Source organism: Jaculus jaculus, chromosome 14, assembly GCF_020740685.1.
Source record: "Jaculus jaculus isolate mJacJac1 chromosome 14, mJacJac1.mat.Y.cur, whole genome shotgun sequence".
Taxonomy (NCBI): domain Eukaryota; kingdom Metazoa; phylum Chordata; class Mammalia; order Rodentia; family Dipodidae; genus Jaculus; species Jaculus jaculus.
This window is the reverse complement of record NC_059115.1, coordinates 57,149,049-57,161,342: the sequence shown is the minus strand read 5'-3', so window position 1 is coordinate 57,161,342 and position 12,294 is coordinate 57,149,049. Positions and strand designations below refer to the sequence as shown.

The window sequence follows — 12,294 nt, the reverse complement described above, 5'->3', positions numbered from 1 at the left end:
TCTGTTAGCTGTCAGATGGAAAGTTATTTCCTCAAGGAAGTCCTTTCCTAACACCAAGTGGATTAGAATGATATTCTTGTCTCCTGCACTGTCCTTTTCATAGCCATTCTCCAAAGGAGACATCATCGTGGTTTGGAAGCACTTAGGACCTTTTTCATGCATGAGGGAAGACAGTATTAACTATTCATCGGAAAGAATTTTACTGAGCTCTCTATGACTTGTGAATGTCCTATAGGTCACGTAGATGAAAAAAAAAATGTTGATAGTTTTCCGAACTAAGACTTTAACTCAATATTTACACATGGAATTAAAAAAAATTATTTATTTACTAGAAACAGAGAGAGGGAAAGAAAGAGAGAGAGAGAGGATGGACACACCAAGGCCTCTAGCCACTGCAAATGAACTCCAGATGCATCTGTCACCTTGTGCTTATGTGGGACCTGAAGAATCAAACCTGGGTTCTTAGGCTTTCTAGGTAAATGCCATAAGCACTAAGCTATCTCTCCAACCCCACATGGAATTTTTGGAAAGGTTATAATCAATACATGTTGAATTTTCAAAACTAAAAGCTTAGTGAATTCCAGGTCAGCCTGGGCTAGAGTGTGACCCTACCTTGAAAAACCAAAAAAAAAAAAGAAAAGAAAAAGAAAAAGAAAAAAAAAAAACAACTAAAAGCTTTTGTTTGAAAGATGATTAGGCCTTGTTTTGTCTGGAACTCCACCACTACAAGTTGTTTATCCTTTTGAAAATTGTGTCATTGACAGTCACATTTATCACATTCATAAAGTGATGAGCATGAGTAGATGAAAACTTGTTTGGCAAATACTTGGTTGCGTTTAGTAGAAATTAGGAAGGCTATGTGGGGTATTCCTGGGGCAGATAGAGAAACGCTTCTCTCCTTTTGTCTCTCATTGTGCTTTTCTTATTGCACTTTTATCATGGGGCATCTATCTTTTATTAAAGGAAAACTGTCTTTACTGACTTTTGAATGAATCTCCCATGCTCAGCAAGCACATGGCAGTTGCTCAACTTAGTATTTATTCAGTTGAACTAATATCAGAACAATAGTGTTTATTCAACAAATACTTATTGAGTCAAACTCTTCTAGGCAAAGAAGACAAAAAAAAAAAAATACTATTCCTGCTCTCAGATAAGGGATAGCCTATTTCTAAGACAGACTGGGACATAATTACAGTATAGTTTTGATAGGCTGTAGAGTGGAAATAGCCATAAACTATAGATCTGTAGTGAACAAATAGTCTCATGGAGAGAGCCTGGCAGTGGGGAGAATCAGTGAAGTAAAATGATAACTAATTGATACAAATTGGTAGTGCCAAGACAGACTGAAATGTTTGGAAGTGCAGTGTAGGAGAGTAGCCCTAAAAAATGAGAATGTATGCAAAGCTGTGGAATTAAGAGACTGCATGGCATTCCAGATAGGACATCCAGACTAAGGCTCAGAGGTGTAAGAAGTACAAAATTGCTGGCGCATACAGCTGGAGTGGGGTCACACAAGATTGTAATCTCAGCACTTGGGAGGGAGGCTGAAGCAGGAAGATGTAAGTTTGAAGCCAGTCTCAGTTACAAAATGAGTTCCAAATATATACTGAGACCCTGTCTGAACAAAATGAATGAATTTGGAAATCGAGTGTTAGGAGATAAAACTATCCCTGATGGTAAGGGGGCATTTCATGAAGAGCCTTTCTTCCATGAAAAGATAGATGTTTATCTTGCAGATGGTAGAAAACCATTGTTTAACTATTACAACTACCATTTTTTTAAGTCATGCTCTGTGCCAAGTACCTGTAATCCTAATACATAGTTGATATGCTTCCATTTTGTAGTTAAGAAAATGAGGCTGAGTGGGATTGATTAACTTGCCCAGGCTTTCACAACTGGGGAAAACTAGGATTGAGATTTTATCAGTTGAGTCCATACTACCTATCTGCTTTTTTAACTAGTTTATAGTCCTTTCTACAGGGAATAAGCTTGATATTTTTACTATTTTCATCTAGTCTGCCTTTGCCATGCATCATTCAAATTTTTTTATGTAAATTTAACAATTTGGGACTTACTATGATTTTGTCTTTGGAAAGGAATATCACAATAAATTAACTCTTACAAGTTGCTTTTTATTCTGATGCCATTTTCTATCTAGATAGCTCTTTAATAAAATGCCTGTTGGCTTAATAAAATGCCCTTTTCCACCACTGAACATCACAGAACAATCAACATGATTTGTATATTCTAAAGGAAAACAACTTGAAGTATTCTGTTTTTGAGACATTTAGGTATGTGTCTTCATACAACAAAAATACCTTAGCTAGGGCTGGAGAGATGGCTTACCAGTTAAGGCACTTGCCTGTGAAGCCTAAGGACCCAGGTTCTACTCTCCAGGTCCCACGTAAGCCAGGTGCACAAAGTGGCGCATGCATCTGGTGCTTTTTTGGGGGTGGCTAGAGGCCATGGTGTGCCCGTTCTTTCTTTCTCTCCCTGTCTCAAATAAAAAGAAATTTTAAAAACTTAAAAAGAATACCTCAACTAGTAAATTTAAATATTATGAGAAAATATTAACTTCAATATTCTAATTAACATAAGTGTTATTTAAATACATGGTTTCTATCTCAGATAATATTGCTGGCATGTTTAGTTATCTTGAAGTAGTACAGATGATATCTAATTGACTGTGCAGTGGCTCTGGCTATTCTGAGGTAGATTTTTTTCCTAATTTGTATGGTTGTTGCATGTAGTAAGCTCTGGAGATGATCGTAGTAATGGGTACCCAACAGTGAGAATGTACTACTGCCACTGAAGTAGGCATTAAAATGGTTAACATGGTCAGTTCTACATGTGTATACATTTTTACCTCAGTTACTGGGTGCTGAGATTGCAAGTACATGCCACCATGTCCTGTTTTACCTCTATTTTTTTTACCCCCAGATAAGGTCTCATTCTAGTCCAGGTTGACCTAGAACTCACTATTAGTTCCAGGGTGACCTCAAACTCGCAGTAGTTCTCCTACCTCTGACTCTCACAAGTGCTGGAATTAAAGGCATATGCCACCACACCTGGCTACTAGATCCTTGGGCTTCACAGGCAAGTGCCTTAATTGCTAAGCCATCACTCCAGCCCTATCTCCACTTACTTTTATTTATTTATTTTGAAAGAGAAATTGAGATGGGGGGAGGGGAAAGACAGAGGAAGAGAATAGGTGTGCCAGGGCCTCCAGCCACTGCAAACAAACTCCAGGCACATGTGCCACCATCTGGCCTACATGAGTTCTGGGGAACTGAACCTGGGTACTTTGACTTTGCAGGCAAGTTCTTTATTTACTAAGCCATCCCTCCAGCCTCTACCTCAATTTTTTAAAAGATGTGATACAGAAGTTCAGAGTGACCTGAGGCCTGTTGTTAAGCAAATATCAGTTAAAATTTTTTCAGTGTGGTTTGTTAACAGTTTGAAGATGTTGGGGAATACTGATCTATCAGCATGATCTAGTCAAATATGTTATTCTTTTTTATTATTATTTTCAAGCAGAGAGAAAGATATGGGTGCATCAGGGCCTCAACACTACAAACTCCAAATGCATGCGCCACTTCATGCATCTGGCTTTATGTGGGTACTGGGGATTTGAACCTGGGCTGTCAGATTTTACAAGCAAGCCTTAACCACTAGGAGATTTCCCAGCCCAAATAAGAGATTACATTTTTTTTTGTTTGTTTGTTTGTTTGTTTTGTTAGGTAGAGTCTAGCTCTAGCCCAGGCTGACCTGGAATCTGGAATTCACTATTTAGTCTCAGGCTATCCTCCAACTCACAGTGATTCTCCTCCCTCTGCTTCCTGAGTGCTGGGATTCAAGGTGTGCATCACCATGCTCTGCCCAAAATAAGATATTCTTTAAACTACTTGGAAAGAAAAGCTCGGATTTGTTTGAGTGTAGGACTAAAGAAGGGAGCCTGGCTATGACTTGATACTGTGGTGCAGCCAGCTTTGGAATGAGAGTGATGACACCTCTCTGACTGGACCACTACTGTCCCCCAGCTTCAGTTTCTTCTTCTTCTCTGCCCCCCCCCACCTCCCACCCCAAATAGGTTCTCACTTCACCCCAGGCTGACTTGGAATTCACTCAGTAGTTCCAGGCTGGTCTCAAACTCACAACAATCTTCTTACCTTTGCTTCCTGAGTGCTGGGGTTCAAGGCATGTGCCACCACACCGGCTGTATTTTATTGTATTTTACTTTATTTGCAAGCAGAGAGGAGAGAGAGAGAGAATGGGCACACAAGGGCCTCCAGCCACTGCAGAAGAACTCCGGATGCATGTGCCACTTACTTGACAGGGAGAAAGAGAATGAATGAATGACAATGGACATGTCAAAGTCTTCTGCCACTGCAAACAAACTCCAGATTCAAGTGCCACTGTGCTTTTGGCTTTACATGGGTACTGGCAAATTAAATCCAGATTGTTAAGCATTTCAAGTATAAACACCACTGAGTTTACCACCGAGTCATCTCTCCAGCCCCAATCCCAGCATTTAAGTTTCTCATTCAGAAGAGCGCTGAAGAGTAAATAGGCTATGGAAGGTCAGTCATTATGGTCTTGCTAGAGCATGTATTTAAAAAGTTTTAGTGTTTATATTAGTATAGTATGGAGCATGATCTAAAAATAAGTCATATATATATATATATATATACATATATATATATATATATATATATATATATATGTATATATATATATATATATATAGTATGTACTATTTACTTTTTTGTTGCTGTGATAAAATACCTGAAGGAAACATATTAAGGAGGGATTTAATTCTGTGTTTTAAGGGATACAGTTCATCATACCGGGAGGCATGGCAACAAGTAGCTCCATGGGAGCAAGAGTATGTAGCCTCACATGTCAAGAAGCAGAGAGCACGCAGAAAGGAACTCAAGAAAGATATGATCTATGACAGACTTGGAAACAATTACAATATAGCTTTATAGAATAAAATTGAAATAACTATAAACTATAGATATATAATGAACACTCTTGAGTCTTGTGGAGAGATCCTGGTGTGTGTGGGGGGTTGGAGCAGAATCACAGCAGAGAAATAATATCCTTAAAAGAATAGTAACCTCACTACTGGGCATGGTGGCATATGCCTTTAATTCCAGCACTCAGGAAGGTGAGGTAGGAGGATCACTGTGAGTTCAAGGCCACCCTGAGACTACTTAGTGAATTCCAGATCACTCTGGGCTAGAGTGAGACCTTACTTCACCCCGTCCCCAAAAAATAGCAGCCTCAGGGCCTGCCCTCGGTGACCTACTTCCTTCAGGAGGCTACACCTATAGGTGTAACAGCCTTAGGTAACAATGCCACCAACTGGGAATCAAGAGTTCAAACATGAGTCTATGGGGAACATTGCACATTCAAACTATCACACTTAAATAATTAAGAACAAAGAAAGGTGGAGCGAATTCGGATGAAATTGTTAATACTATCTGAGAACTAATAAGCTCAGTGTTAGAATTGAATTGGTTTTCCTGTACAGCCGTGTTGTTTGGTTATTAGGTAGTTCTTGTAATTTTTAAAAAGGTATTGCCAGCTGGGAGTAGTGGTGCACGCCTTTAATCTCAGCACTGGAGAGGCAGAGGTAGGAATATAACTGAGTTCAAGGTCACCCTGAAACTACATAGTGAATTCCAGATCATCCTGAACTAGAGTGAGACCCTACCTTGAAAAAAAAAAGTTTTTGAAGTTAGGAAAAGAGAGGGAAGGAGAAAAGTATTTAATGAGAGAAACCTTACTAGGGTGTATTGTGGGAATGAGCAAGGGAGGCCCCTTGGCCTCATTAATTATAATCGTCTTGAGCCTCATATAGACATACAGACATAGATCATATAGACATGTAGACTTTGTAAAAATACATCTAGTTAAATACTTAGAATTAGTACAATTTTATGTTGTAGTCAATTAAAGTTCACAAAAATCATAACAAAGCTCTGGGGAGATTGGCTCAGTAGTTAAAGGTATTTCCTTGTAAAGCCTGATGGCCCAGGTTCAATTCCTCAGCACCCACATAAAGCCAGATGCAAAGTGATACATTTATGGCATGTGCCCCCCCCCACAAATAAATAAAAAATTCAAATTACAGCACAACATAACAAAATACTATATTAAAATATCTTCTATTAGCCTGGTGTGGTGGCACACACCTGTAATACCAGCAGAGGAGGCTGAGGTAGGTAGGAGGATCACCATGAGTTCAAGGCCAGACTGGGAAACTGAGCCCTAGATCAGCTTGGGCTAGAGTGAGACCTTGCCTCAAAAAAAAGTCAACCTGTCATGGTGGGGCACCACTTTAATCTCTGCACTTGGGAGGCTGAGGTAGGAGGATTGCTATGAGTTTATGGCCGGCCTGAGACTACATAGTGAATTCCAGGTCAGCCTGGACTAGAGTGAGATCCTACCTTGGGGGAAAAAAAAAATCTTAAAACATAAAGCCAGGGAAGGAGATGTCAATGATAATCCCATTCTTATAAAATGTATGAAGGCTGGAATAAAAATACTAGCTAGCTGGGCATGGTGGTACACGCTTTTAATACCAATATTCAGGAGGCAGAGGTAGGAGGATCTTTGTGAGTTCAAGGCCAGACTAAGTGAATTCCAGGTCAGCCTGGGCTAGTGTGAAACCATACCTCGAAAAGAAGTGGAAAAAATACTAGTTATCAATAGCTGTTCCAGATAATATTTAGAGGGTTGTGTTTTGTTGTTGGGTATATGTGAACAATTCTTTGTAGATGCATTAAGGAGTCAATAGGTGATAAAAAGTGTCAGATTATGGATATGAAGCAGAAAAATGGTGAGAATTATTGTGATGAAAGCCATGTCCAGTTCTGCTACTGAAGGAAATAAATAGATGCATGCTTTTAGTGCTGAAGAAGACTCAAAAATAAAATGAAATAAAGGTGGAGAAATGCATAAAAATGAACAAACCCAAAGCTAATTAGACAAGTGTATGGTCAGGAAATATTTTTAAAACTGATAGGAAGGGATTTTTACTAATTCCAGCTGTCAAACCGTCCTGTTGAAGTTGATTTAAAATTCCTTTCTGAGCCAGGCGTGGTGGCTCACGCCTTTAATCCCAGCACTCTGAGGCAGAGGTAGGAGGATCGCCATGAGTTGTAGACCACCCTGAGACTACATAGTGAATTCCAAGTCATCCTGGGCTAGAGTGAAACCCTACCTCGAAAACAAACAAAAAAGTCCTTTCTGTTTTCTTTGTAGGTTTGGCTTATAAAATAATCCATACTTAATACTTAAGTTTTATTTTGTTCAAGAATTTTGTTTTAATAAAACTATCCTTGAAGTAGTAGCTTTAGTTGGCTGTAGCAGGTGCAGTTTGTAGTTGCTTAAGAAACCTGCCTAATCACAGTTTCCACTGGCCAGTCTTCCAAGCAATTTTCTCAGCCTGATTTTCCTACCTAATTGTCCCATGAGGGAAAAGAATATTCCTCCTCCCTGGGTTTTAGGAGATCAACTAGAGGGAAAGTGTGGAAATACTTTAACAATTAAACACTATCTAGTTGTAAAAGGACATTTTCCCTTCAGCCTTGTGTGGGAGTTATTTCACTTACCAAATCAAAAGGTTGAAGTTTACGGAAAAAAAAAGTGTTTCCTCATCCAAGTTTCGTAAAGGTTATATGTTTTTCGAGGTGTAAGTTGTAATAGCAGTGCATCATTTTAGCTGAAATACTATAATGCTGCAGTGTGTATTAAACTGTAAGCATTTTTATTCTCCCTGTTGTTGAGCGGTCAGGGTTATCAGCTTTTTCCCATGCCGGTCTTCGTTATTCCACCAAGTTTACTTCAAATAATTAGCACAAGTAGATTTCTTGAGGTGTTTGGTGGGGGTTTTGTCAGGACGTTGACTTCTGTTGATTACTCTGAGTCTGTGATAGCCATGGGGCGGAGGAAGCTCCGTGGCACTAGGACCCAGGGGGCTCCCGCGAGCGGATCTTGGGGCCAGATTGCAAATTCGCGGTGACTCAGTCGGGTCGGCTCCTTGCGCTCGGCGGCCGCGGCGGCAGCAGCTGCAGACGTTGGCGGCCGAGCTGCAGCTAGAGGTTCCGCCGGGCTTGCTTCCGCGCCCTCCGTCCTTCCCTCGGGCCCCGGGCAGGTCTGGCTGCGGGGAGCTGGGAGGGATGGCGGGGCCGCGGGCGGGCGCCGCGGGCCTGTGCACGGGGATAACATTTGTCGTCTCTTCCTGTGTCTGGCTTTCTTTGCAGCAAACCAAGATGGAGTATGAGTGGAAACCTGACGAGCAAGGGCTTCAGCAAATCCTGCAGCTGCTGAAGGAGTCGCAGTCCCCGGACACCACCATCCAGAGGACCGTGCAACAAGTATCCTTGAGGCCTCCCGCCCGCCCGCGCGCCCGCGCCGGGGTCCGCGCCCCTCCCCCGCAGCCCCGGCTCCGGCTCCGGCCCGGCCTCGCGCACGCGGCCAGCCGCCAGGCCTCCTCCCGGCCCGGCCCGGTCGGGGCGCCGCCGCGTGGGCTTCCGGGCCGCCGCCCGAAATCGCGGCGTGTGCGCGGCGCGGCCGCCACGTCCTCGCCCGCCCGCCTGCCCGCGGCCGACCTGCCAGGGCTGGGGAGCGGCCGAGGCCCCGCCATGTACCCGCGGGCGGGCGGGGGGCGCCCTGTGGGCCAGCGCCGGGCTCCGCGGCCCGGCGGGGGTGGAGCTGGCGCGGGGTTTGAACTGGCGCGGCGGGGCCGGGCTTGGCGCTTCCTCCAGGCCCGCTCCCTAAAAGGCCCGCGGCCCCACAGGTGGGCCGGGGGCCGCGTGCACACCTGTTGCGAGCTCGGGGCGCGCTGGTGAGCGGCTCTCCGTACAGCTGTGCCCGTGCTTGACGCCGCTGTGAGTTACTAAGTGCCCGAGCCGCCGGCGTAGCGGTCCTCTGGCCTGCCACCGGGTGTCGGGAAAGGTAGAGAAGCTGAGCTGTAAGGCCTTGGTCAGAAAATAAATTTGCGGCGGGTGCCTACTGTGGGGCTCTGAACACCGATTCAGAGCACCCCTGGGGTCCGCAAAGGACACCCTCACCTGTCTTTTGAGCCTAAAGAAGTTAATTTTTCAAAAACTTTTGCTATTTTTGCAGAAAAGTCTCTTGGTTTTTGTTCTCAGTAAGCACCAAAATTACCTAATGGAATTTGGTAGGTAAACTCATGGTGTTTGAACTTATTAAAATTTCAAACACTATAGAGGTGTAGTTATTTAATAATACAAGTAAATAAAAAAGAAGTACCCATTCCTGTAACCTAAGCCCCTCAATAGATGATTTAACGTACCCAGCTACTGGGTTAATATGCTTCTGCCTTTGCAAATGGAGGAGATAGGAATTTAGATGTGCTTTGATTTTTTTTCTTTCTCTAAAGCTATTTTGTTTAAATACTGCCGGTACTAAGGAAAGAACAGTAGTTCGGAGCTTTTATTAGTCTTAATTTGTATTCTCATAGCTCGATGGTTGATGGTTGTAGGCATTGAATGACACAATTATTAGTTTCTTAAATTAACCAAGTACAGAGTTGGATTGTAATATCCGTAGCACTGTATACCCTCATTTCTTGTTTTACTGTGTATTATTAAGTACGTTTTATATGCCAAATATTTTATGTGGGCCAGTCCAGTAGGACCTGGAGCACAATGTATCTAATTCTTTTTTTTTTTTTTTTCTTTTTTCTTCCCGAGGTGGGGTTTCACTGTAGTCCGGGCTGACCTGGAATTCACTATGTAGTCTCAGGGTGGCCTGGAACTCATGGTGATCCTCCTACCTCCGCCTTCCGAGTGCTGTGATGAAAGGTGTGCACCACCACACCCAGCTTACAGTGTACCATGTGTAATGGTGCCATTACTGTAATCCCAGCACTTGGGAGGCTGAGACAAGTATGCCATGAGTTTGTGGTCAGTTTGGGCTGCATAAGGAAGGTCCTGTCTTAAAAAACAAAACAACAACAAAAAAATGCTGTTACTGAGCGAAGAAAACTATTTCAACTAAAAATACACAGTTATATATGTATATATTCTTTATTTGTTTATTTTAAATACAGAAATAGATTTAGGCATGCCAGGGCCTCTTGCCACTGCAAACTAACTCCAGATGCATGCACTGCTTTGTCTGGCTTTTGGGGGGTACTGGGAAATTGAACCCAGATCCACAGGCACATTTAACCTCTGAGCCCATGCAGGGTTTTTGTTTGTTTGTTTTTACTTACAAAGTAGCGATAACCTTGGTGTTTTTTGCATCTTTATGATAGTATTCTATGTAGGCTTGAGCACTCTGAAAGACACATGTAATAGTACAAATGGATACAGCTCTGGTTGTATGAAAATGGGCCTTAGTCAGAAAATAACAAAAATTTGTAGCATTATCAGCACACTGAAGCAAGTCATCCTGCTCTGGGCTTTTCTTGTTGAAAGTTGTGAGCACTTTGGAGTTTTACTGAAGAGTATAGTTAACTAGAATTTGCATTATGATCTTAGACATTCTGAGGATATTCAGGTATATAATATCACTCATTTAGTGTACATAATGTGTGTGTCATGGATTTTAAAATGTAGGTCTGCTTCATAAAGGTAAAAATTTTTATCTATAATAATGTAAGTTGGCTAGCATATTGGAGCTTGAGAGTCGGGGGTTGAAAGATTAGCATTATATCACTATTGCCTACCAGTCATGTGTTATTGCACGCATTAGATTTTAGGGGAAGAGTGATTGTAGAATAGAACCATTATAATATATATTTCTGACTTGATAATATAGATTTGTGTGTACATCAACATTTTTGTAAAGTTCAGCCCTAAAAGATTTTTCATTTCCTTAGGATGCTCTTAGATTTTGTTTTGTACTTTAATGCTTTTTTGGTTAAGTAGAATGTTTTAGAATCTTGTAATCTTCAGGGTTCTGTTTTTAAATCTGCTTTACTGAGCATAGTGTAATTGATAGAGTATTTTATCCATAAAGAGAAGACAATTTTTGAATGAAATTGTCATTAGTTCAATTTGATAAACACACCTTATTCTTAGTAACAAATGGAAACCTTAAAGTATCAAAGAAAGAATTCTAGATTTAGATTTTAAAATGCTTGATTCCTTAAATTGCACAGAAACCTTTCCTTAACTACTGTTTGTTCTAGAAACTGGAACAACTCAATCAGTATCCAGATTTTAACAACTACCTGATTTTTGTTCTTACAAAATTAAAATCTGAAGGTAAGTAGGGTTTGGATTGATCACTAATTAAAAGTGTGTTTAAGACTACAGAGATACTGGAAATTGTTATTTTTAGAGGATTTCATTTTGTAGTGCCATCTGGCTAATGCATGTCAGATGTGCAGTCCTAGAGTATTTGCAAATATAAGTATTTGCTTGTTAATGGGATGTGGATATAAGTTCTTTTATTCTTTGCAAATGAAAAGTGCATTACAAAGTCACTTTAGTGTTTTGTTTCCTTGTTTGTACGTGAATATAGCAAAGATTGATTTATTGTAATATACAGACTAGATGCAGTGTTTAATAATCTGAATACATTTATTGTAGAAAAACTGAAAAGTCATATAGCCAAAATGAAAAATCACATATCACCCAAAGGTGATTTTTGTTAATCTCTTGAACTGTGTTATTATTTATATACTGTTATAAAGTTATTTAACAACTGAAATCATTACCTACTATAATTTATTTAAATATTTATTTTATTTATGGGGGGCCAGAAAGGCAGATAGAGAGAATTGGCATGCCATGGCCTTCAGCCACCGCAAACAGACTCCAGACACATGCGCCACCTTGCGTATCTGGCTTACATGGGCCCTGGGGAATTGAATCTGGGTCCGTTGGCTTTGCAGGCAAGTAGCTTAATCACTAAGCCATCCCTCTAGCCTGCTAGTATAATTTTAATTGTAAATTACTTATGTGATATTTTATAGCTAACTAGTCCAAGTTCTATATTCAGATGTGGTCTCTGTTGTTTCTTACATGTCACGTTCTGCTAGACTTAACTTCCTAAGTATTTAGTGAGTACCACCTCTGTCAGACAATTTACAAGTTCACAGGAACTTGTTTCAAAGTTGAGGATTCCCTTTCTGGCATAGTCATACACATAGAGGCTACTCAGATTAACAAAATGCTATCCCTTATTCAGTAATTGTTTTAGAAGTCATAGTAAAAGCACAGCACTTGAAGTAAGTTTTGTTTATATTGGCACTAAGTCATTAACCTCTCTTGCTTCTTTCAGCTATAAAATGCCTGTTAGACAACC

General features: G+C 41.1%; 1 protein-coding gene across 3 annotated transcripts in view; it reads left to right on the top strand.

Moving 5' to 3' along the window:
• Positions 1-12,294, top strand: part of Tnpo1 (transportin 1) — a 98,504-nt gene that overhangs the window by 22,779 nt on the left and 63,431 nt on the right. For 2 of the 3 annotated variants that reach the window (XM_045133232.1, XR_006633406.1), the window contains exons 2-3: positions 8,274-8,387; positions 11,174-11,249. In XM_045133232.1, coding sequence (XP_044989167.1) covers positions 8,274-8,387; positions 11,174-11,249 — 190 coding nt within the window. Of the gene's footprint in view, positions 1-8,039; positions 8,165-8,273; positions 8,388-11,173; positions 11,250-12,294 lie in introns of those variants that run through there. The other variant, XM_045133233.1, reaches the window with a different exon arrangement.